Below are 26,377 nucleotides of genomic sequence, written 5' to 3'. Positions count from 1 at the left end.
AGCGGGAGGGGAGAAGAGCACCAACTTGCGCGATGGTTGGGTGAATCAATCTCGCGAGAGGTGTGGTGCTGCCGGGGCACGCCGGGGTACGGGGAGTGCTGCCCGCCCTTCGTTCCCTCCTCTCCGCGCCTCCGCCGGCTCTGACGGGGCTTTAGGGGAGCTCTTGTACGACTCAGACCCGTGTCAGAGGGAAGTAGTCTGGTCCGAGGGGTATTTGGTGGGGTTTTGCCCACCTCTGGCGCCATTTTGTTGTCCCAGTTTGCACCTCCGGCCCTGTCCCCGCAAGCTGAGTGAGTACCGAGTCTCTCCTTCCCCACACGCGTCCGCCGGCAGCCAGGCCCAAAATGGGGAAGGCATCTAAGCGGAAGCGAAAGGTTTCAGCGCCTTCCACAGCCAAGGGCCCTGTGAAGTCAGCTATGGCTATGGTCAAGAGTAACCCCTTCGAGGTGAAAGTCAATAGGCAGAAGTTTAACATCTTGGGGAGGAAGACCAAGAATGATGTGGGACTGCCTGGTGTGTCACGGTCCAAGGCCATCAAGAAGGTAAGAGGGCATCAGAAGTTGGAAAGAAGTATGGTATCTGTGGGTGTATCTGTGCTGGGGAGGTTACAAGCCTGGAGCTATCTCGGCTCATATGAGAGGCTGCTTCTGTTGTGCACATTGAGCAGACGGTGTTGGAGAGCCAGTTGAAAATGTCTCTCTCCAGTGCGATTCACAAGGTTCAGTAGTGGAAGTCTCCCTTATGGCATGTGTGGGAATGTTTCTGTTTTCAAGTTACCCAGACCACAATGGCACATGTATGCAGGAAGATACCAGACCAGAGTGCAGGTGGTTGTCAGTGTTCATAATGTTGGTCAGTTTTGGTCACTTCAGGATGTTAAAATTCTTACAGTGGTATAGTGTTGCTGTAATAGTGAAAGTTTGAAAGGGCACTAAGGTCTGAACACAGTGAGAGATGTGTAGATACAGAGAAGCTACTATTGATTTGGGAAGCATGCAGTTGACTTTTTGTGCACTGGTTAAATAATGTTGTAGAACTATGTTGCAATGCAAAATAATGATCTGTGCTCGTTGTTCTCATTAGAATGATCATACAACTTAAGGGAGTAAATCTGTCTTCCATCTATACCCTTTTACAATTGCCTCTTTATCTGCTTGACATCACTAGCTACCTGGCCCAATCTGTAATGCATAAGGGAGCACATTATGTCATACTACATATCTGGGATTCCGGCAGCCTACCTTGTCCTTGAGTGAAGCACTGGAATTTTTTATGATCTCTCCCTTGAGACAAACCAGAAAGAAGTTAAAGCCTCTGTCAATTTTATTAAGGCTGAAAAAAGCATGATTTGAAAGTGTGCCCCTGAGGTTCTCTCTGATATGTTACGTGCAAACTGTTGTTGAACAGAATTTAAAGCACCTACTAAAAGGAGAAGCTCATTTTTCAAGTAGTGTAGCAAAAGGAAATTGGGTTTATCATTTTTGCATGCATTAAATATTTTATCAGTGATAAACAAAAAAATGCTTTCCTGTATCCCAGGTATTAAGAGGTATTAAAGCTCAGGCACAGTGTTTAAGCTGCATGATAATTGGTCTGTTCTGTGGAGGAAGTAAATGCCAGGTAGAACTGACACAGTGGTAGCTGAAACCCGAGTCCTGGTGTCACTTACAGCAGCATGTGAAAGTTGTGAATGCTCAGTGAGGCTGCAGAGATCTGTTGTAGGAAACTTAGCCTTTTCCTTTAGTGGAGCAGTTTCTGAGTTCGTGGTAATATGAATAGCAACAGTACCTCTCTGTAAAGTTCAGTTAATGTGTTTTAAATAAACATGGAGGGTTGCTTTTTTTCCAGGCTAAACACAGCCAGCATTTTCTTCCTTTAGAAACTATGTATTATCTTCAGCATGAAGTTATAAATTAGCTTTCAGTCTTCATTACTGTTTGTTCAGATTTTAGAAAATTTCATGGATGTTCAATATCATGTTTTAAGGTCTTGGGGCTTTAAGAGAAATAAAGTAGATGCTTGCCATGAGTTAGATCACTGGCATTGCAAAGTAAACCTGTTTCCTTACCTGCACCATAAGTACAGCACATAACACCTCATATAGGTTTGCTAAACTTCCTTTTACCGCTTTCATGTGAAATCTCCTGGTGCTCAACACTAAAGCAGACAGCTAAATGTAGGTACCTACTTGGGGTTTTATACATCTTAGCTGACAAGACTGAAGGAGATTCAGCTGATACTGGGGCTTGTTTGCTTTCTTTACTGTTATTCTTGGACACTGAGCTTCAGACAAATTAGAATTCCTCAGTGGCAATGCAGAGGTTTTATATGTGATAAAATAAAGGTGAGATAGTGTACCATATTTTATCTTCATATGGTCAGTTTAGAAGACAGCTTAATGACTCTGAATATATTATATGAGCTTCCCATCTCTTCTCATTTTTTTTTTTTCTTCTCTTTCATTGCATTCTGATAAATTAGATTCTTGCCAGGGTAACGTGGAGCCTTTTTTGGGTCTTAGCTTTGAAAGTAGTATTCTTTCTGTCTTTTAACTTGATCTCCTTTTTTTTTAATCTTCCTTCTTTATTTTTTTTTCCTTCTAGCGCACCCAAACATTACTGAAAGAATATAAAGAAAGGGAAAAGACAAATGTGTTTAAAGATAAACGTTTTGGTGAATATAACACCAAAATAAGTCCAGAGGAAAAGATGATCAGACGGTTCACTTTGGAAAGACAGGTAAAATATAGGAATTAAAAAGGAATAACAAACCAAAGCCACAATAAACACTTGACTTTTGAGGTTGGGTCCTCCTTAACAGGGTGGGCTGTGGGGTGATCCTTTCTTATTATTTTATATGTCTGAAACTTTTATGAAAAGCAGGTTTTTGTGGGAATCAAATTTTTCATGAAAACTTTTGGGTTTTACAAAACAGCTTCTTGAAGCAGAAACTTCTGATAGGCAAGAAAGCCAGTTTTAAGCAGATTCATTGATTGCCTGGATTTCTTTGACTGCTTTGATTACTATGATTTGAGAATTGAATTAGGAAAACACAACCACCGTCAGGTACACATTGGGATTCTATTACAGCTGTTGAACAGCAGCCTTTTCATTTGCTGACTAGGATTCCTGGTATCATTCTGTAATGTGAATTTTATGTGCAGTAGTGTTCTTTCTGCCTCATCATACTTAATCTCTTGAATTGAGCAGTGCAATATCTTATTCTACTGATAATTTATATAGACTAAAGTTTCTTATACTGATGTACAAGTAGAGTGAGATATCGTAGTCCTTCTCTTCATGTATTTAAAATGAAAGCGTTGGTCTAGTAGTGTTCCAGCAGAATACGGGAATATGAATCTCTTCAACTAGCATTAAAAATACAGGCTTTCTTGTTTTGTTGCCTGGGAACTAAAAATCTTTTGTTATTTAATTGTTTTTTTTTACTATTCTTAGCAAAATTATGGAAAGAAGAGTATCTATAATCTTAATGAGGATGAGGAACTGACTCATTACGGCCAGTCTTTGGCAGAAATTGAAAAACTAAATGATATTGTTGATAGTGACAGTGACACAGAAGAAAGAGGAGCACTGTCAGGTAAGATATGGCAGCTAATACCCACCTGCTGGTTTTATTGTTGATATTTGTACATGATTTGTTCAGCACTATCTTTCAGTGAGAAAGAATATTACGTAATTGCTTGGGATGTATAAGACAGGTTTGATTTCTTCTTAATCACACACAGAACAGCTCTCTGGATTTTAGCAGATGGTAAGTTGTAACTCCTTACCTGGCAAGGTTCTTTCATTTGTGAGCTTTTCAGCATACATAAGTACTTGTATTTCAAGCCCTTTAGCCAAAATATGATGTGTGAGTTCTCTGATTGCTATCTTGCTCCTCTGTACCTAAATGCTAGTAAAAATATTGAGGAAAAACCTCCATATGCCTGTCTCATACAAAATGTTTGTCACTGTAAATTATGTGTCTACCATCAAACTCTTTTGGTGTGGCCATTCCCATCGGGATGGAAGTAGTACATCATTGATGCAGTAGTTTTAATTGCTCCCATTCTCAAAGAATAGGGAGATACTGTCCCAGCAGCACTCCAGCACTCATGTATGGATTTGAAAGGATTCACAATCTCCTATATTGTTGGTTTTTTTTCTCAGCTGAATTAACTGCTGCTCACTTTGGAGGGGGTGGAGGCCTCCTTCGTAAAAAAGCACCAAGTGGGCAGCAAGATGAAGAGGAGGAGAAACCTAAATCTAGGAAGGAACTCATCGAAGAGATGATAGCCAAGTCTAAACAAGAAAAGGTGAGTTTTTAGCCCTGATGTATAAATGAACATGATTAAGAAACTGTCACAATTTGGTTTTGCATAGAAGACAAGGAGATAGATGTCTAGGAGAAGAGTCCAAGCTCCTTGAATAAGTCATTCTGACTTTGTAGGTATTTTAAGATATGCACTGAATATCTGCCATTCTTTTGTATCCCCAGATCTCCCCTTCTTTGCTGTAGACAGCCCTTGTGCCATACGGCGTAACACTGTACTGCATCTTTTGCAATGAATATGTACACCTTTAAAATAAATGTTAAATATTTAAAATTTTTCATTTGCTAAAGGTGGCGTTTTGGCTTTACACTGCAGATACCATGTCATGTCCATCTGAACATAACTGGTGCATTTGGTTTGGCTTTTTATTTTCTTTTCCCTAGCAAGAGAGGCAAACTCGGAGAGAAAGTGCATTAGAACTCACAGAAAAGCTTGACAAAGACTGGAAGGAAATACAAACCCTTATTGCCCACAAAACTCCAAAGTCAGAGAGAAAGGACAAAGAAGTAGAAAAACCCAAGGTAAGGTTTTGGTTTGGTTGTTTTTTTTTTGTTCTAATAACTTGTGGTTTTACCTCACAGTGGCTGAAGTGTAAGGCTAAGTTCATCACTTTGTAAAATAAAATGTTGCCTGCTATTCACATTGAAAGAAGGCTACAGTTTAGGACAGATTGGTTAGTTGGAGGAATGTAGGGGGTTGGTTTATCTGTTTCATCTGATTTTAACTACCTATTGGTTTATTGCTTTTATTAAGAGAGGGGTTGCAGGCTGAACAACAGTGTTGGCTACAGCTTATTTGTACAGCAAAACATTTTCTTGAAGAACAAAACTTGTTGAGAATGTTGACTTAGTTTTAATGCCTTTGCAGTGTTCCTTGGATAAAACATCTCTGTTTTGGCAACAAACATTTCCTTGTTGTAAATTGAGTACTGCATCTACAAGAAGGGAACAAAAAAAATTCACTTTTAAATATATACGTTATGGTCTCAAGGCTTTTCCTATCGTTGGTATTTTATAATAAGGGAAATGAACTTTTAAATCTAAGAACAGGTGTTGTCATGCACAATTTATTTTTTTTCTTGTAGAAATTTCGAATTATATTGCAGAACATTTGTGAATTTCCATTTATTCCTTGACAACAGAATTCAGGTTTTGAAAATCAAACTAATGAACTGATCCTATGTTAAAGCTGATTTCAGATAAGGGATAGAAGATACTGGATCAAAAGCTGATATTTTGATATATTGATTTTTGGTTTTGAGATGTTTCATAACATATTGAATACTCTTAATATGTTGGTAATGTGCTATCTGGATGAAAACTTTGTCATAATTTGCTAAAAAGGAAGATAAGATTGCTTTACTTCATGTGTGTGGATCCAGTTTAGGAATTATCAGGGATGCAAAGTGTGAATTAGTAGTGCTTTATAACATTAATGTTGAATTGGAGAAAATTACTTAGTTGTGTGTAAGAACAATTCCTAGGACTGAATTTCAGAGAAGCTGCATGGTTTAGTGACTTAAGCAGCTATTAAGAATTCCCTATTCACAGGTCTAGGGTAATCTCTGCTAGTGACTGTCTTCCCAGTTAGGAAAAAAACCTGAATATAAGCATCCCTTTCTGTTTTCTTTAAGATAGACATCTGTGTAACTGAAGTAATAAAGGCTTAGCTCATGTCTGACAGTATAAAGTGAAATGTAAGCTACAAATTTATTAATTCCAGCTGCCTTTTGAGAAATAGCATTTTATTAATAAACAATATTTTAAAGTTTTTCAATTAATAACTAAACCAGTTTTTTGTTTAAGGATACTATTCGTAAGTTTTTCTGTTGTGAGTAACTTAAATAGGGAGGGGAAAATTCCTGAGAATTTCCATTCAAGTGTTCATTCCATTCCTTGTCTACTACAGAGTTAAATATTCTTGCAGCTTTCTTTGGAAATGGTCTTTTTCTTATATCTTAACAATCATTTCTTAACTGTTAGTATGGCAGAGGGGTGGCTGCAAAGCAGAATAATAAAACTTAAGATAATAAACAATTACATAAATATTCCTTTAGCCTGATGAATATGATATGATTGTTCGAGAACTTGGATTCGAGATGAAAGCAAAACCTTCAGAAAGAATGAAGACAGAAGAAGAATTGGCAAAAGAAGAGCAGGCACGACTCCAGAAGCTGGAGGTACACCAGTTATGGTTTTAGATTGTTTTGTAGCCTGTCTTTTGGGAGTGACCATTGCATGACCTTAGATTGAAAACGGCTCTACTAAGGTGCAGTTCGTCAGAGGGGGTGAATTCAGGAAATCTTCTGTTTGTACTTTGGTTGCAATCTGATACTATAACAAAAAAACATAGACTTGGTACGTGACTGTTGAGGTTTATGGCATGAGTTGATCTTTCTTCCGTTTGCCTTTAAATCTTTTAAATTATTCAGAGTTGAGAGGTGCTTCTAAATCAGTAAAGGGAGTATCATGTTGCACAGCAGTTGAATTACTGCACTGGCAAGTCATTTATTGTTTTCTTCTGGTGTTGTGAGAGTCTTCCAGCAGTAGCATGTATATAGCTTTGCTTTGCAGAGGAATAGGCTTCTCGTGGGAAATGTTGCATGCTCCTTCTGTTACATGGAGCTCCAGGTCTTATGGAAAGGTTGACTAATTTAGTAAATGTTGCTCTCCTGTTTTTACTTTTTATTGGAACACATTGAGGACTGCAGGGATCCAGTACCTTCAGGTTACCTCAGAATAGCTGAGTACATAGTAGCAGAACAGAAAGCAGGATTTATTTTCTTTTCTGTTCTTGTCATCTTGTGTGATACACAGTCTGTCTGGTTGCCCAGTTGGAAATCCTTTTGTAAATTATTGCTTCAGATATTGCTCATTGAGTCTATTTAAAAATTTAGCACATCTTAAAAATCTTAGGATGTGGTTGTGTTTACTACAAATTTGTTACACGTATGGGAAACACAGATAAACACTGAAGAATCATAAAACACCTTAGAAGCTTACATTTTCTAGTATTGGTGCATTGTCTCATAAGCAAAACAGATAAATTCTAACCAAGAGAACATAATGCTTCTGGTAAACCCAGTTTTAAAGCCTCCCACAGAAGATAATACAGTTAATTCTGTGCTCTTATCAGATTGTACTCCCCACAAAAAAATAAGGAATCATCAGCTTTTGCCCATAAGTTCTCAAGTTGCTGATTTTTTTGTTCATCCATTTGTTGGGTAGTTCCAGTTAACATTTTTCCTTTGATTTTCCTAGCTGTAGTATTTGAGGGATCTTCCATTCTGATGTAGTTACCTGATTGATGGCTCACATCTGTGTGTGGTGTGTCTTTTAAAACATAGGCAGATAGACTACGTCGAATGCATGGAATAGATGAACAAGAGAATAAAAAGAAACCCAGCCACGTGTCAGCTGATGATCTAGCTGATGGCTTTATTCTGGATAAAGATGACAGACATCTATTGTCTTACAAGGTAAGGTTTAAAATTTCATTTAAAGCTCTGACAAGAAGATAGGAAAATCAGTTTGGAAGCAACCTCTGGGGAAACCTTTAGTCCAGCCTCCTGCTCAAAGCAGGGTTAACTGTGAAATCACCAGTTTGCTCAGGGCTTTATCCAGTATGTTCTTGGAAAATCTCTTGCTTCAGCTTAGGCCTGTTGCTTCTCCTTCTGCTGTGAACTGTGAATGAAGAGTGTTGCTCTACCTTCCCAGTGGTCTCCCCTGTAAGCACTGAAAGGTGGTTATTTGGTCCAGGCAGACTAAGCCCAGCTCTGCCTCTCACAGGGCAGTGCCCCAGCCCCCCAACAATCTTGGTGGCTTTCTGCTGAACTTGCTGCACTTTATAGATGTCTTTATTGTATTTGGTGGCCAAAAGTTTAATTACTGCTGTATTTGATACAGCTTCCACCGAATTTCAGCCTAAGGATAAGTGTGTTTCTGAAAAAACCCTTCCCCTGTGAAGTAGCTTTGATTGAGGCGGCAGAGCAATATCATCCTAAAGATGATTATAGGGATGCTGCGGAGGGACTCTTCATTAGGGACTGTAGTGACAGGACAAGGGGTAACAGGTTAAAACTTAAACAGGGGAAGTTTAGGTTTGATATAAGAAGGAAATTCTTTCCTGTTAGGGTGGTGAGGCACTGGAATGGGTTGCTCAGGGAGGTTGTGAATGCTCCATCCCTGGCAGTGTTCAAGACCAGGTTGGACGAGGCCTTGGGTGATACGGTTTAGTGTGAGGTGTCCCTGCCCATGGCAGGGGGGTTGGAACTGGATGATCTTAAGGTCCTTTCCAACCCTAACGATTCTATGATGTAGTCACCCTGACTCTAATGCACGTGTGCGCATATACTCATCCTCTGATCCCCTCGCATGTAAGTAGCAAGGGAACTGCTGCTGCACTCGAAGGGGAGAATAAATTTGTATATGTGATTTGAAACTGATGATTAATAAGATAAGGATGGGAACAAATATTTATCTGGTAAATTATTTTAACACAGAATTTAATATGCTTTTTGAACAAAGAATGCTTCTGTAAGTGATGTTGATTTTTGTTTTTCATATCGTGTCAGTTTTTACTTTCATGTTGATTATTCTGGTCCTCATACACTACCTCCTGTCCTACTTTCTTACAGCTTATTGGAAATACCCTACTATTCTTATATCTATATGCATGTTCTCTCCTTAAAATCCATCTTGACTGGCACTGCTTGGTCAGTGGTAGCCGGGCTCAAGTTCTGTTCATGTGTATGTAATGATAGCTTTGGATGGTGATTCTGGTGAGGTGCTGTCACTTTATCAGTGTTTTAATTGGCTTACTTTCTCTGCTTACAGGATGGAAAAATTAATATTGAAAATCAGGAGGAAGAGGAAAAACAAGAGGAGGAAGAAGAGGAAGATGGAAAGGAAGAGGATGAGAATGAAGAGGAAAGTGAGGAAGAATCTGATGAAGATGAGGAGGATGTTGCTGCAGATAGCCACTCTGATCTTGAATCTGACCTTGGGAGTGAAGAAGAAGCTGCAGGGAATACAGAACAGAAGAAACACAAAATAAATGAAAACAAATTACAGAATGTGGAGGAACGAGATCCAAAAATGAAAGCTGCCAAATCAGAGCTTCCCTATATATTTGCTGGTAAGCAAAGGACTGATCCTGTTTAAGGGTGGGTTATAACCAGTCTCTGCCATGTAGGATCTTAATGTATTCATGTTCATCCGTGAAGTTTTGCTTACCAGTTGTCTTCTATTATTCTAAGTGTAGCCAGAAGCTGTTATTCTTAGTGATCAGCCCTAGTTATGCTTTGAGCAGTGGGAACCAGATCTCTTTCATCCAGTGCTGTTCCTGCTCCTCCAGGCAGCCTTATAAAAAATAAATATTGGGGAGAAAAAAGACCTTTACTCCTTTGTGAATACATCCAAACCAAAGTTGCAAGCGTTTTGTATAAGGGAAGCCAGAATAGTATTCTACTATCTATACTTAAATGAGAAAAGGTTACTTTCACTGCTGTTTGATATTTTTGTCAGAGAAGATGCTTGGGAGAAGCAGGATTTTGAGGTTTAATCTCTGTAGTAACAGTGGTGGTGTTAGAGACGCTCAAAGTCTGCCTCCTTTTGGGTTTGTGGCTAGGAGGAAGGAGAAGGCACATATGAAGTAGTATACGAAACATCTGTTAAGTACATAATGCATGTAACTATTGTCCTAGTGTAGATTTCTCTAACAAAAGTATCTGTTGCAAGATTAAACAACCTTCCAAACAACTTCCTTAATTGCATTTTTCCATCAGAAAGAGATAACTTATTCCACAAAGCCTATTAAATTGCATTCAGGTTTGGCTTTAACCAGAGAGCAGTCACATTAACTCAAAAACTGAACCAGTTAGGATGTTTTGTAGTGTGTGGACTTCTGCAAAAGACTAAATATATGCCAGGGTTGGGTTGGTTTTTAGTTGGTTGGTTTGGTTCGTTGGGGTTTTTTTTGGGGGGGAGGGGCTGTTTGGTTGGGTTTGTTTGCTTAAATAATGGCGAGTGTCTTTTAATACCCTGCCTACAGAAGCTAGTTAGGTATGGATTAAAGCATAGATCTTATGGTAAATTTTCCTTTAAATTTCAAGGATGAATGGAATGTTATTTGTTGAAAAACATTTGCATTGTTTATTGACTTATATTTGTATATATACTGTTATATATATGCTGATAGCTTATTAGTGTTTAAATGGTAATTAATTTAAAAGCTGCATTGTATCTTTTCTGAATAATGACATTTTAGAATTGGAAATTTGTTAGTTGTTGAATTCAGTATGCAAAGTTTGATATTTTTCCCTGCTCAATTTTTGTTTTTATTTTCTAGTTCCCGAGTCCTATGAGACATTTAAGTCTTTATTGGCTGGAAGAAAAATAGAACAACAGCTTATAATAGTGGAGAGAATTCAGAAATGCAATCATCCAAGCCTTGCAGTGGGAAACAGAGCAAAGCTGGAAGTATGGGGGTTTGTTATGTTTTGTTTTAAACATAAAAATTAACTTTGAATTCCAGAGTAAGTTTAGTAAATACTCAGGGAGCAGAATAAAACATACATGCTTCTGTGTTGTGAATAGTAGTAGAATCAGCATACTACTCTTCATATTTTAACTTCTTTCTCGCTGTTCTTTTGTGCTCTTTAAGAATATGTACAATGAAGAAAAAAAACTAATTTAACATATTACGCTTCTTGCAGAAATTGTTTGGCTTCCTTTTGGAGTATATCGGGGAGTTAGCAACTCTGGATTTACCAGAGCTCAGAACCATTGACAAACTGGTCCTGTAAGTAATAAATCCTTTGGACTTTTGCTCCTTTATGATTTAAACAGAAAAGCTACACAGGACGAAGCATTTAGCATGTTGTTTGCTCTGAGTAGTCTGGTAGGGATTGCAGGCAACTGGTAACTCTCCAGTTCTATCGTATTTTAACTTTGTTTCACATGTTACTTGAGCTATTAATTGTACCAAGACATTTTGAAAACCTCAATGTAATTTTTGATCTGCAAAAAGCTTTTCATGGGTAGTGGATAAATAATACCATGTATGCATGCAAGCTTCTGTGCATGAAATCTGCGCTGCTGAATAAGGGTTTTGGGCTTTGCAGTGGTAGTGTGCAGTTCCCTTTGCAATCTTTGGTTTTTCCATTGGTTTCCGTTCTGTGAACTCATTTGGGGAACTAGATTAAAATGGAATTAAAGAGTATTACAGTAAGCTAATATAAAAGTTCCAAATAAACACTTTGCAGGAGGCTTTCAATTTGGCATTGTTGTCTTCAAATACCTTCCAGGCAGTTACAGTGACAAGAGGGCCAGATTTGTCTTGAGTTGTAACAAAGGACAAGAGTCAGTGGACACAGGCTGCAACAAGGGAGATTCCGATTAGATACAGGGAAAAAAACCTCCATAGCAAAGGTGCAAAATATTAAAACAAGTTTCCCAGAGAGGCTGTGAAATCTCCACCCTTGAAGATACACAAAACTCAACAAACCCATGAGCAACCTGATCCAGCTTTGACGTTAGCCTTGGTTTGAGCTTGAGTTGCATAGAACGATCTCCAGAGATCCTTTCCAACCAAAATTAGTCTGTGATTGCTATCTTGCCTTTGCAGGCTAATCAGCTTTCTTTCAGTGAGTTATTTGTATGTAGTTTTCAGCATATGTTTTTTATTTCATGCTGAAGTAAACAAGTTCTTAAAAACGTGTTGTGCGTAGCTTCCACATTCATTGCTGTGTCGCGTTTGTCAGCAGGAGCACTGACCCGTTGATACTGTCACACATGCTGCGGCCTTACAAAAAACTGTAAACACATTTTGATTGTTTTCTAGAACTGGGATTTATTAATATCACTGCAGACATTTTTAACTGAAAATACTGGAAAAACTAACAAACAGATGCAGCCTCCTGCCTGCATCTCCCTGTAGGCACCAACCATAGGCCAGGAGCTGACCTAACTTTGTGGGGATTTTTTGCTTGTTTTAAGTAACAATTTTGCTAACCACATTGCTGCTTCACATGTTGTTTGACATTATCTAAGAGTATTTAGAGTAATGGGCTGCCTAATATGTGCCAGCATGCATAAGCGCAGCAAAATGTAGAGTTAGGAGATGCAGGAGGATATGTTTTAACCATAACAGACAATTCGGGAATGTATTTTAATGTTCTTAATATTTTTTTTTTTTAATTTAAGATTTAGAAAACAAAATAAAGATCTTCTCACAAGGCCCAATGAAAAAATACATGTCTCTGTAAACTAGAAGCATTACAATAAGAATCATAGAATGGTTTGTGTTGGAAGGAACCTTTCTAAAAAAGAATAATTTCAGGGAATTTGTTGTTTTTGTAGTGTAGATGGAACACAAGAAATCTTCCTACAGGTGCCTAAAAATGAGGTCTTAATTAATATCAATGGTGTAACTTGATTACGACTTACATTTCTTGTTACTAGGCCATTGTACAGTCTTTGCCAGATGTTTCCTGAGGCAGCCAGTGACAGTATTAAGTTTATCCTTCGAGATGCTGCACATGATATGGAAGAAGTAATTGAAGTCAAAGGCCGTGCAACGTTTCCAGGCTTGGACACGGTAACAAATGCATACCACTAGAAAAAGCTCTTGTTCTTTCCATTAGTACAGTAAATGTGAGAAGACATAAAATTGAGTTTTATATCTCAAAGTATATAATGAATGATTAGCATCTATGATGTTTTAGTTTCTCAGTATTTTTAATGGCCTTGCTGGAGATAAGTTGTAACAAAAAAGCCCACAACAACAACAACAGAAAAACCCTAAGAAACAAACCACCACACACACACTCTTCAGAATAGAAGTGTGGCTCCAATATTAATAAGGGGAAAAATAGCTTAAAATTGCCACTCCAGTATTCACAGCAGAACGTTCTTTGTTTTCCTGATGAAACTCAATTGGGTAGTTATAGGAAAAAGTGACGTTGTCAGTTACGTCTTATTTTCTTTAATTGTGTTAAGTGCAAATAAGTGCTGTAGATAAGTGCTTTATCTCCTAGGTTAATAAAAATAACAAGATATGTTATGAGTATAAAAATAACATTTCTTGGCACTTTTTATATGATAATTACTAAATCAATAACTCAGAGAGATTTGACTTTTTTTTTTTAATATTAGTAACATTCCAAAAGTCAGTGGCCATGCTAAATGTGAACAGACTCCTTTTTCAGTATCTGGGTATATGGCTGTTAGGGAATTACAGAATGGAGCATACGGAAAATGAGTTGTTTGTTTATTGTTCTAAAAAGTTTTGAAGACAAACTGTAAGTCAGTAATCCAAAGGGAGCTACTTGTTTTCTGTTTCCCAGCTTGATGAAGCAGTGCTACCTAATGGTAGAATTAAACTAATTAAGGAAAATAAGACTGAAGGATTTACTTAGAAGATTTGGTTCTTGCAGCTTGGAAAATGTTTATATTGAGTTCTTTTGAAGAGTCTTTATTCAGGATGTTTTTGGATTTTGCAGGAAATGTGTTGTAGTGAGCTTTTAACTTCTATTTTTATTTTGCCACTGTCACCCTTATGCCACCAGTCACACCTCTGACTTCCATTCCCTTCAGTGGACTTCCCCAGGTTTCAAGCCATCATTATCTTTTAGGGTAGAATTATATCACTCTCCTATTCTCAATTAACTTGTTCGAATGGATGCTTCTTAGACCAGCTGTGTTAGTAGGTGTGTGTGCCTGTGTTGTGGTTTAAGCCCAGCTGCCATGCAGCCTGCTCGCTCACTCCCTGCCTTCCTCCCCCGCCCCTCCTCCGCTCCCAGAGGGATGGGGATGAAAATCGAAAGAATGTAACTCCCATGGGTTGAGATAAGAACAGCCCAGTAACTAAGGTATAACACAAATCACTGCTGCTACCACCAATAATAATAATGATAAGGGAATTAACAAGGGAAGAGAATACAACCGCTTACCACCCACCGACCAATACCCAGCCCAACCTTCCAGGTAACTGCCCCCAGTTTATGTAGTGGGCATGACGTGCTGTGGTATGGAATACCTCTTTGGCTAGTTTGGGTCAGGTGTCCTGTCTCTGCTTCCTCTCAGCTTTCCCCTCCTCCCTGGCAGAGCATGAGACTCAGAAAGTCCTTGGTCAGACCAAACATTACTAAGCAGCAACTGAAACATCGTTGTTATCAGTGCTGTTCCCAGGCTGAAAGTCAAAAACACAGCGCTGCACCAGCTGCTAAGAAGGAGAAAAATGACTGCTACTGCTGAACCCAGGACAGCCTGCTGTTAATCTAATCTGAAATTTGCACCGTGGTATTTAGTAACCAAAATAGTTCAGAAGAGTGTTTATGACGGAAACTTCGTGGAGAGAAACAGAGCTGAAACAATAAAACTTTCCTTGCGTCTAGCTTACTATGTAAATACCCACTTAGATAATTTCCAGAATTAGTCTCTGATCGCTGTTTAGTTCTTTTGGCTGCAACTGCTGTTGTTTGATGTGTGCTAGTATGTAAGGATCCTGGTTACTTAATGGTCTCTGTGTTGAGGAGCCGTTGAAAGGTGTCACAGGTCCTGTGTGGCCACTTGCTCGTGTTTGAGGTATGAGAGTGTCATGGTGGTGGGCTGAAGAGAGTCAGATTTTCTCAGGAAGTGAATGGGGTTGAGGCATAGTTCCCTCTCAGCTGTTCTTTCAGCTGCTCTGTTAAATTAATGCAGTGTTAGACCTATACTGAGTATTTAGTTTTCTCATGTAACTTAAATAGTCGTCTCAGTAGGTCATGTATTGTATCAGATTTCTCAAAATTGCATATATTGTAGTATTTTTAGACTATTATGTAGCAGTTACTCATACATCAGTTACATATGTGGAAATTCAAGGTCCTGGGAATAATGGCTTAACTGTATTTTTTCTCCTTTTGTGTTTTCAGCTTATTTATTTGAAAATTACCTCTCTGTTGTTTCCAACTTCTGACTTCTGGCATCCAATTGTAACACCTGCTTTTACGTACATGAGTCAGCTACTTACTAAGGTATGTCTGTGATGTTGCATCTCAGTATATAACTTCATTTTCTTGTTTCTTCCTAGAACTCCAAATATAATGTTAGCATTAATGTATGTATTGGATATGTACTGAAAAGGCAGCTTTGGTTTTGGTGTAGTCATAGATAGTAATTGGAAGAAAAAGGGAAAAGGGCAAACCCCTTGCAGAGTAAAGTCCAACTCACAAGACCATATCTAATCATTTTTTCAGGCTGTCACACAGAATCCCTTATATGGCAAATTGTACAGGACTCTAATAGAACAGACTGAATACAGTCTGAAATCATTCATTACTGGGTTTTCTTCCATATATTGCATTTGTTCCTACTTCAGAAAGCTATTTACTTAAAAATAGGCAGTTTGTTTTCTTTGAAAATTTACCTAAGTGCATTGCAGTGCAGTTAAAATATGTCCTTATTTTTCTGTCCAAATACCCTGTTTATATCTGTTGCTGTCAGAAATCCAAGTTGCTCTGAGTCTTACATTTTCTTGGTTCATTTCTGAAGATCTTATTGTTTGTTGTTTAGCACCTTCTAGTGGCTAAACCAGTTCTGACAGACTTCTTCCTCAGTTCTGCATATACTCTGGTGAGGGCAAGGGAAAGCCAATATTTTCATTTAAGTCCAAAGGGTGTAATTTTACATATTTTAAATGTGTACAGCTTATTTAATATTTATACTTTTGGGGAGATTCTGTACTGGTGATGGATAGACTTCTAATGACAAACATTTTGTGCCTTTTTTTATTTCTCTTTTAGTGTCGCATCACAACATTGCAAGATGTCATTAAAGGGCTATTTATATGCTGTTTGTTCGTGGAATATGTATCTCTCTCCAGAAGATTTGTGCCAGAACTCGTCAATTTTCTTCTTGGAGTACTTCACATATCTCTACCCAAAAAACAGGCCCAGGGTAAGTTTGTTCAGAGTAAATGAGTAATAAACTTAAGTCAATAAAAGTATTTCATACAGAATGTATTGTTTTGAACAAAAGACAAAAATAATCTGCTACGTTAGCCGTATACAACCTTGGGCATCTTATTATGAACTAGCTCCTCTGGTGGTGTTGGCAGGAAGGAAACAACTGGAATTAGTAAAGGAAATGAAGTCATGTTGGCCACAGTGCAGTATTTTTATAATATTGCTGTTCTGAATAGACTGTGTGATTGGGCTATGCTCTGAAATTCTCCAATAGATTCCCAATGAGTACCGTGAATCTTTACAGTGAGACAGCAGCTAACGCCGTAGGTACTCTCCCTCTTCAGCTAATAGCTGTGTCAGAGATAAATGAGGGAAAATATATAACAAAGTTGGTATTTTTCTTTTTCCCTTTATTTTACATGGATTTGTTGTAATGGGCAGCTTTCCCCACAAATAGGACTTGTCTGTGCTATAACATAACTGTAAACTTGGTAACTTGCATAGACAACAGGAATAATAAAACTTATCTTTTCATCCGATCTGTATGCTAGCAAATGATTTTTATTTGTGAGTCTTTCTTCAACCTTTTCTTTTGGATTTGTTTCTAGCTTTAAAGTTATTCTAGATCTGGGGCTTTTTTTGTTGACAAGTTGAGTGACAATAATTCACTTAATAGGAGCTTTTGCAGAGCACAGTAACTAATTCATGTGTTAGTATCTCTGTCTGGGTCGCTCTGAGTCACTTAGCATGCGGGAAGAGACTCTGCCAACAGTATATTCTCAAGTGAAAAACTCAGCAATTTGTTGGCAAACTCACAAGACATCTGGGATGTAATGAACTATAGGCTCTATATGAATATGCTTGTCACTCTTGATAAGACACCCGAAGAGCCTCTGTTCTCTAGGCAGTCATTAGTCTGATGAGGAATGTTCAGCTTCTGTTGCTGCAGTGTTCCAGTACATCTTCAGTACTACTGAGTGGTTGTCTTGCAGGTCCCCTTTCCTCACCTACTTTAGGATTTTTATGCCTTTCCAAGCTGGAGTGTTTTTTCTTTTGAATTCTTGAGTTATTAACAGTCCCTTTTCTCAACAAGCTTGGCACTGCGGTTTCCCCTTTATTAGCTTGTATGGGCTGCACCCTACAGACTTTCTCCCAGATGCTTCTTACAGCTTAGCAGTTTCCTCTGAAGTATGAGCCAAGGTTACACAGCTGGGCTGTATCAGAGCTGAGCCCTGCATTCTCAGAACACCAACAGCTGAACTCTTAGATGGAGGTGGGAAGAGGTTATGGAGTGGGTGGGTTATGTAGTACTTAAAGTATTTTCTCCTCAGTGTACTCTCTTAGGAATGTTTGAGCTACAAAAGGATTTTGATACCGTCAAAATATAGGGTTCTGCAGAATCACATAAGAAACAATTTTAAAATACAGAGTGGTAACTGATAATGGTCCACTTTGTTTTTTAATTTCCTTAGAAATTCTGTTAATGATTTTGCACTAGTTAAATGTGCATGATGTTGGTCTCTGGTAGTGAGGGAAAGCTCGATAAAGGATATGTCAAAGGCACGCTGTTCTCTTTGAGAATTTTTCAGTCAGTATGATGATTGGAAGTTAGCAAAGTATCCAGTCATAGTTTTAAGTATTCATGGTGGAAGTATTGCTGATAAAGTGATTAGGCTGTCAACACAGAATATTTTAGATGAGCGTACATCCAGTTCTATGGAAAATTAATATACTGTCACACCAACAAACTTCTTGGGGTTCAATTTTGACAGTTAAGTAGAATCAGAAAATAGAGCTCTTATTTTTTTTAATTTTGAGCTTGTTCCATAAATTTGTCACATGAAAAATTATGTGGACTACAACTTTATAAAAGGCTGCAATACAGTCTGCTTTAGACTAAAAAAACCCCAATTATTACCTTAAAAAAGAAGAAAAGCTGGAGGTGGAAGGAGTGAGAAGGAATTGTCATTGTTGATAGCCTCAACTAATGGAATTGTTAATGAGATTTGCTACAGTCTCACAGATAATAAAACTTGCATATCTTGGTTCCTTATCTTGCATATGTATGTGTGTGTCATAGTCTCACAACTTTTGTTCTCAAACCTTATGAATATCTATTTAGACTTACTGACTTCTGGCCTGTGTGTAAAGAGCTGTGTACGGGTTCTGGAGCATGTAAACATCTTAACTTTCAGTTTGAATTTGAGGTAGGTTCCATTGCAAGCTTGCAGGACATAAGGGAAACAAGTTGTTTGAAACAAAAGTCCGTCAGAGACTGCAAATGGTTTTCTCCCTTAGCCATGAAATTCCTCAGATGCTTCTTTCATGTTACTCTATAAGTAGTGTTTCACAGAGCAGTTTATGATCAGAAGCACTGTGATTCTTAAGCATTTTCTGTATGCTCTGCCCCAGTATATATTCTGCATTTTCCTTCTTCTTGTTTTAAAACTACTTGGCTGGAGTGGGAGAGCATGTATCTGAGGGCCCCTGCTAGACCAGGTTCCTGAAAGCTGCATTCAACCTGGCAGTGAACGCTTCCAGGTATTCACTGGATCCTCAACTGGGCAACCAGTTCCAAAGTCTCACCACCCTCACAGGGAAGAATTTTTTCCTAATGTCTAATGTAAGCCTCCCCTTTTTCAGCTTCAGCTATTCTCCCGTGTCCTATCACTACATGCCCTTGTCAGAAGTCCCTCTCCAGCTTTCTTGAAGGCCCCCTTTAGAAACTGGAAGCTGCTCTAAGGTCTTCCTGGAGCTTTCTCTTCTCCAGGCTGAGCGACTCCAGGTCTCAGCCTGTCCTTGTATGGGAGGTGCTCTGGCCACCTGATCATCCTCTGTCATTATACCCATGCTCTAGTGTTTTTCATTATTAGAGTAACATAATACTGATAAAGTATTCTTTAAGGCAGTACGATTAAAAACATAGAAACAGTTGTTGGTTTTCTTCCTATAGAAAGAATGGTTAGAATTCATCTTTAATGATTATTGTTCTTATTTTTTAGGCTATACTGTCGTGCATCCATTTACACCAGTGGGGAAAAATTCAGAACTGCTTTTGGTATGTGATAAGAAGGATCTGGAAAGTTGGCAGAAGCAAAAGCTGCCACTGAGTATTGTAAATAAATTAAAGGAAACCAGCAGAACAGAAATGAATCATATCAGGTACGTAGGAAATGTGAACAGAAGAAATACCAGATCGTCTTTTGGGTAATCTTAGTGACAGTGCTCCTTAGGAGTAAAAACAGAAGTAGTGAGTAGTTCTGCTTTATTTTTAATGTACTATTCTGTAGCATATGAAATTGCTAATCTTTCGCCAGAATGTTTTGCAGAGCACTTGTTGGAGTGCATAGACCTTCCATTCCTCATCTGTACAGCTGTGAACTGGTGATGTAGAGTTAGAAGAGGTGCTCAGTACTTTGAACTGTCAAGCTCTTCAGCAGGAAATGACTGTATTTATATATAAACACTGTTAGAAAGTGTCAGTTAAGTAACAAAGCACTGAAGTTAGGAAAGACCATAATTAAACACGTTCGTTAAGGCTGTATTCAGCTTCATTTTCCACCTTGCACATGTGTTATAGTGTAACTTACTTCAGAGATGAGTAAGCATTTTGTTATGAAGTTCAGAAAGAAACTCCACACCCAGAATGACTAATTCTGTTTCCATTATGTTTTATAACTTCAGAACCAGTACCAGAACACTTAGAACTGGTATAGAAACTTGATACTCCACATCAGTTGCAAAGACACAATAGTAGCTTGTACTCTGTGCACTGACATAACGCTTTGTTGCTGATGGATTTCTTTGGTATTTGCTTAGGAAAGTGAAATTTTGAGTCTGAATTAACTGCTAGGAACTGCCTTGTAACTGGTTCAGTCAGCCAGTCTTAATAATAGATGCTGCTAACATTCCCAAAATTCAGTTAACTTACTAATTTTATTTGAAAATCCACTAGTTTTTGGAAGTGAAGTTGTTAATTCTTCTGTGCATTAACAGGTTGTCATGTCTAGCCCTGTGTTTTGACCTTATTAAAAAATGCGCGGCTCTGTATGAGTCTTTACCATCATTCCATGAAATTATGCATCCTGTGAGAATTCTTCTTACACAGCATGTGCCAGTGAATGAATATCCTGAAAAACTGCAGGTATGTGTTCCTCAAGAATTAAATAATTGATATGTTTGATAAATTTGGTGATTTTCATCTGTGCTTGAAGAAACAAAAACCAAGTATAAGCAGTGAGATTTTTCTTCAAGGGTCAGGCATCTGCCTTTTGTGCTCTTCAAAAATCATAGTGATGTTTCTGTAAAAAAACAGGAGAGCAGAGAATCATAACATCACAGAATGGTTTGGGTTGGAAAGGAATCATAGAATCACAGAATGGTTTGGGTTGGAAAGGACCTTAAGATCATCCAGTTCCAACCCCCTGCCATGGGCAGGGACACCTCGAACTAGACCATGTCACCCAAGACTGTCCAACATGGCCTTGAACACTGCCAGGGATGGAGCATTTACCACTTCTTTGGGCAACCTGTTCCAGTGCCTCACCACGCTCATAGTGAAGAACTTCATCTTTATATCTCACCTGAACTTCCCCTGTTTAAGTTTTAACCCATTACCCCTTGTCCTATTGCTATAGTCAAGCTATTTTTTCATTGTGTATCTTGTCTTGCTCCTCTGATTGAAGAGAACAGCACTTGGCTTAAAATAAAAGTAATATTCTATGAGTGACTTAATTTATAAGAACAGTAGTCGGGTCATGCAGTTGCTCTTGTACTTCTGTAATGAATCTGTAAGATCTTGGTACGGCCAGATGGGTGCATTAAATTGATGAGGTAATCAGAAAACCTAACATAAAGATGCCTAGTCAGCTACCTTGAAATGGGACAATTGTGTATCTTCTAGCAATGAGGTTCCAGTTATTAATCTGTCTCTTTTGAATGTATCAGAATTGTCCTCCTCAAAGAGACATCATGGGTTATCCTTAGAGAACATGTAATGCAAATGATGCAAAATGGCATATATTTTTTGCTATCAAAATAAATAAAATGAACAACAACTCTTAAAATAACCCTGAAAGGCAGCTGGAGTTAGACTGGCTTTAGTCTTGCTTCCTTCTCTGGTAAAGTAAAACTACCTACAAATCTTTCTTATTGTCTGCGATACCATCTTAATAGACTTCCAAAATGTTTAACACTTATCCAGCCCGGGAAGCTTACAGCATTTTAGTGTTAGCAATGTCCTAATGAATAGCAGTGGTTTTACCCTAAAAAAGAACATATGGGGAGAACATTGCTGTTGATTCAATTTACAGTAGTTTGTGTCTTTGATACACTTTTAAAATTGGAATTTGATTTGCATTTTCAGGAATGGTACCACAGTGCTCTGAAAGAGCTGGAGAGCAAAGTAAAACACTACACCCCACTGATATGTGAGAAAAGGAAGCCAGTGCCATTGAAACAGTATACACCTAGAATTATGAAAGTGTAAGTAAAGCAACACTTGGTGCAAAGGGAAGGTGTGTTTAAATGTTGAGACTTTCAGCAAGCTCGAAGGATTTGAAAAAGAGGACATGAAACAGATAACTGTTTTTTTTTTCCACTAAATTTTCGTGCACAGATCTCAAGGGAACAGCTATTTGGGTGATAGGGAGGGAAAGAAAAAGCAAGTACACATTTATCCCTGAGTAACTGATCAGACTCTTTCTGTGGAATTCATCTGCAGGGGTCAAAAATAACCTTGAAATATATTGGGTGATTCCAGTTTTCTCCAGTCATCTTTCATTTTCCTATTGTAGCTTTTTTAGTTTCTTCAAAATACAAGGTCCATAGGGTGATTGAAGTGTAAATGTTGTGTGCTTGACCTTTGCATGGTGGTGACATGCAGTTAGAAGGTCTGGTGAGTGTTTTTCAATATGATCATTGGGCAGCTCCTTATTTTTGCAAGTTAATGCTGTCATATGCAGGAATTAAAATGCTGAGCTAGCATTCATAGGGAGCTCCTTTAAAACATGAGAAAGTTGGGTTTGTTAAGGTGTTTTGTGCTCACACATATGTTCTCTTTTCAGTTTGGAGTTTGGAAGAAAGCAGGGAAGCAGCAAGCAGGAGCAAGAAAGAAAGCAGTTGATTCACAAGCATAAACGTGAACTGAAAGGAGCCATTCGTGAGATTCGGAAAGATAACCAGTTTCTGGCTAGAATGCAGCTCTCAGAAATCATGGAGAGGTAATGAAGCCTTTGTTCCAGCACCAGTTTGGAGGTTCTGCTCTGTGTTCATTTCTTTGCTGTGTGCCAAGACAATAACAATCAACCATACTGAAATAAATACAGTCTGACAATTTGGAGAAAATAAACATTTTCAATAGTTACGGTTTAAAGAGTTTTCAACTTCACGGTTTCATTTCTCTAGTTTAAGAATATACAGGTATTTTTTTAATGTTTTTATTGAAAAGTGTGTGGGAGTGAAATTTACAAGTTGGGGGGCTTTTTATAATTACACTTGTTTTCCCTAATACAATCTTTCTGAAATATTTTATATGTTGATTGTTTGTTTTTCAGAGATGCAGCCAGAAAAAGAAAAGTGAAAGAACTTCTTGGTAGCCTTTCTACACAGGAAGGTGAATGGAAAGCATTGAAAAGGAAAAAAGGGAAGAATTAATTGGGACTACAGCAGGAAACTGGTTTTACTGCCATATGAAATAGCCCAATCCTGTGGCTTTTGAACAGTTTTTAATTGCATTCTTTGGATGCGTTCCTTTTGAGGAGACAACATCATCAGATCTGTTTGAAAAAGTGAACCTGCGTGTTGGAAATATCTACAGGTTTTCATAAGGAAAATAAAATATCACTTTTGTATGTGGTATACTTCTGTTTATTTTAATAATAGAGAATATTTTGATGAATAATCAAAATTGAGGTGTGTGAGACCAGGTTTTAGTCTAACTTGAATTACATACACACTCACACAAAGTTGTACAGCAGAAACCTTTTATTATTATTTTTTTTTAATACTGGACAACTGCAGGCAGCTCTCACAGTGGTATATTTGCAGTTTAAGCAGTTATGTTTTAATTAGTCTGTGGCATTAGGACATTCTAATTCATGTATTCAGTGGAGTAATGGAACTGGCTTTCAAGTTGAAGTCCTTTGTTAAAGCTGTAGGTCCATTCATCTCTTCAGTAAGTTTTGAATTGAGCACAGCTCTGGAATTCTTAATATATAATTAAGAATTAATAATCTATTATTATTAATAATAGGGTGTTTAACTAGGATTCCTCAGTGTATTCATAGCTGTCTGAAGTGGACAGGGAAATCCTGTCAGTAAATCTAATTTAACAGTTAGGCCTGTTGTTTCAGACTGGCTTAAGTGTTGTCTTTGTTCTGTTTGTTTTCAAATGAGACTTGAATGGAATGGAAGCAGTACTAAAACTAGGAGGGGATGAGTTGAAACATTTAAGGCTTTACATTGAAACTAATGACAAAACCGTCTTTGGAAGTTAAGTCTTGTTAAAGGTTTGTCTATGTATGTTCTTAAGAGAAACGTGCTTTATTTGAAGGGGTTTTATTGAATCTTAATGTGCTAGTAGCAGTGAAAGTAATGTGTGATTATTTTCAGCATTTTTTGCTTGCAAAACCAGTTGTATTGAGTGTTAAAATAGGCTGGATACTAAACGCACATTGGGGACATACTCATGTCACATAAAAGTTAGTAAGACTGAAGTAAAACCATTCACACTTCTGAAAAGAAATCGATTTTAAGTTAACCTTTGCAAAATCAGTAACTGGAATTCCAAAATCTGAAACTTGAAAGGTATCTCAGAAAGTTAGTTATACCTCCTGGTTTATTTCCATTTGACACAGTGTGGACTTTTTACTTAAAAATATATATATATAAAGAAAAAAAAACCAAACAAAACTTTTTATACGTTCAAGCCAAGAACTTAAGACTGCAGTAATGAGGAAGGAGCAACTTCCTATTTCATGCTATAAATCAGCACTTTCAGTTCAAGGTTTTAGCCCCAGTATTATTTCTCCTTTGCACAAATAAACTGTCAAAAAAAAAGGTATTGTTTATTTATCTGACTTTATTTTTCCAATAGCAAGTAGCTTCAGAGGATTTACCCAGCAGGGTATTAAAATCACAGAGAGGCTGACAGCTACACTTTGATCCTGGGGCAGTGATTTTTGATACCACTGGCGGCTGCTTGTTACTCCTCAGTAAGGGACGTAAGAAAAATATAAGGGAGAGACACAAGTAAAATGGGATGATAGTGTTTGAGGGACAACAGGATGAACAGGAATATTTTGCAATGCTGATGAAAAAGAAAAAGGACAGGGAAACTTAACATACCTGTTTAGGGATGCCAGACTGAAAATCATGTTTCAAATCATGTGGAATGAAAGTTGCTGCATGCCCTTGTATAAATTGAATGAAATTTGCTGCATGCACTTGTATAAATTGTATTGTCAATACTTAAAATCAGATCTAATATTATAAGCCCGGTACTAATGGCGATGCGTAATATAGAGCATTTAACATGACTGGGAAAGCAGGACTACCTATAATAATAATCACTATGGTCTAATAGTTCTGTTATTGCTTAACTACCATAGTAGCTAGGCAGTGGTGGTGCTCTCATGTTGTGGTAGGAAGGTCTGAACATTTGGACTGCAAAGGGTTTTGAGCTTAGACTCAGCAAACTCTTTCTCATAGAGTTTCTTAAACACAATCATATTCATTATTATTCTCTTGTCTCTGTTGCTCTTAAACCAGAAATTGTTGTAACAGGCCTTTTGACACAGCTGTTAGCAATTATAAATCTGTTGTTACTTAGTGAAAAAGAAACTATTCTGTAACTAAATCAAGCCATCAGACACAAGAAAAGAGAAATTACTGGTTTGTGTTTAGTTCAGGTAATTACCTGTCAACTTCAGCTGTCCCAGAGAATAGCTATCCTGAATATAAATACTGTAAAGAATAGGGTAACAATAAAACTGTTCACCTAGAAATTGCATAAATTATTTATGACAGCATGAAAAGCTTCCTTGTTTGTTGGGTTTTCTGGTTGTCAGCTGAAAGCTGGTGTGAAGTGTGATATTCTCAGTCATGCCTTGCAGAAGTTAATCACCTACCGTGGTGTAACCATATTCTGTGTAAGCCATCTCTCTTTGCCATCAGCTTCTGCTACATGGAGGTCCTGAGGCTGCTCCTGAGCTCGGCAGGTGGGGTTTGGTGTGAAGCAGAAACAGAGCTCTGCTGGGCAGAGGCTGGTGTTCCTAATAGGCAGCTTGTTCAGCCGTGGAACCTTGCAGGGCTGATTTCCTCCTAGCATGTTTTCTGGGCATTTGGAAAAGATAAGCTGAGACATAAAACATTTGGTAGCTTTATCATAACTTTGGGACTGTGAGTTGTTATATATTGAAGGGGCCAAACCTTCCCAGAAATGGGCTGCTTTTGGTCTCTGTCACCTAAGCTAAATGGGTACATTCTCAGCCCTAAATGTGTTGACTGTACCATCTTCCATAGTTAAAATGATTGGTTATTTGTAATGGGTTACTTGAATAAAAACCCAAGACATAAAAAAATCAGTATTAATAGATGTAGTCTAAACCAAACCTCTAAGTTACTATACTGTTTATAAAACCTGCAAGGTTTTGGACTGGTCTTCCACAGGGATGGGGTAGGCAGTGACCTATCTGTCTAGTTTTAGAAGCAGTGCAGTGTGTTTACATGCAGGACTCTTACGACATGCTTGACTGCAGTAACAGCTCAGCTCAGGGATTTGCAAAAGGTGGGTTTAACAACAGGAAGAGCTGGATTTTTTTTTTTTTTTTTATTTTTTTGTAAATGCATCTGGATTCAGATGGTGCCTGGTCAGTTACACATGTTAATTCAGAGCCACAAGAATATACCTGCATATATGTTCCAAACATTAAATGGAGCACCTCAAAGCAGAAGTTTGCTTCTGAGTCAGCAACAATCCTTGCGTAATGGTTTGGTTTTCAGAGTATGTGCCATACCTACCAAGTTCCTTTTCTCAGACCAAACTAAGGACATAAAATGCTCAGGTAATGTAAGAGTAGCAGCTCACTATTTGATCT

At 38.0% G+C, this 26,377-nt stretch overlaps 1 protein-coding gene across 1 annotated transcript; it reads left to right on the top strand.

Annotated features, from left to right (window-relative positions):
- Window positions 1-66: 66 nt before the first annotated feature.
- On the top strand, window positions 67-23,131 carry NOP14 (NOP14 nucleolar protein). Its single transcript, XM_061467761.1, has 18 exons — window positions 67-542; window positions 2,604-2,738; window positions 3,456-3,597; window positions 4,170-4,315; window positions 4,717-4,854; window positions 6,390-6,512; window positions 7,680-7,811; window positions 9,169-9,469; window positions 10,682-10,812; window positions 11,049-11,134; window positions 12,796-12,931; window positions 15,249-15,350; window positions 16,119-16,272; window positions 19,283-19,442; window positions 20,277-20,424; window positions 21,646-21,764; window positions 22,346-22,501; window positions 22,835-23,131. Exons 1-18 carry the CDS (start codon window positions 345-347, stop codon window positions 22,932-22,934), a joined length of 2,607 nt encoding a protein of 868 aa, XP_061323745.1. The 5' UTR covers window positions 67-344; the 3' UTR covers window positions 22,935-23,131.
- The last annotated feature ends 3,246 nt before the right edge of the window (window positions 23,132-26,377 follow it).

This window comes from Pezoporus flaviventris, unplaced genomic scaffold (assembly GCF_033815535.1).
Source record: "Pezoporus flaviventris isolate CSIRO_AGI_PZ_B2104156 unplaced genomic scaffold, CSIRO_AGI_Pfla_v1 ptg000002l, whole genome shotgun sequence".
NCBI classification, from domain to species: Eukaryota; Metazoa; Chordata; class Aves; order Psittaciformes; family Psittacidae; genus Pezoporus; species Pezoporus flaviventris.
Note: the sequence above shows the minus strand (reverse complement) of the source record. Positions and strands in the feature narration are given on the sequence as shown.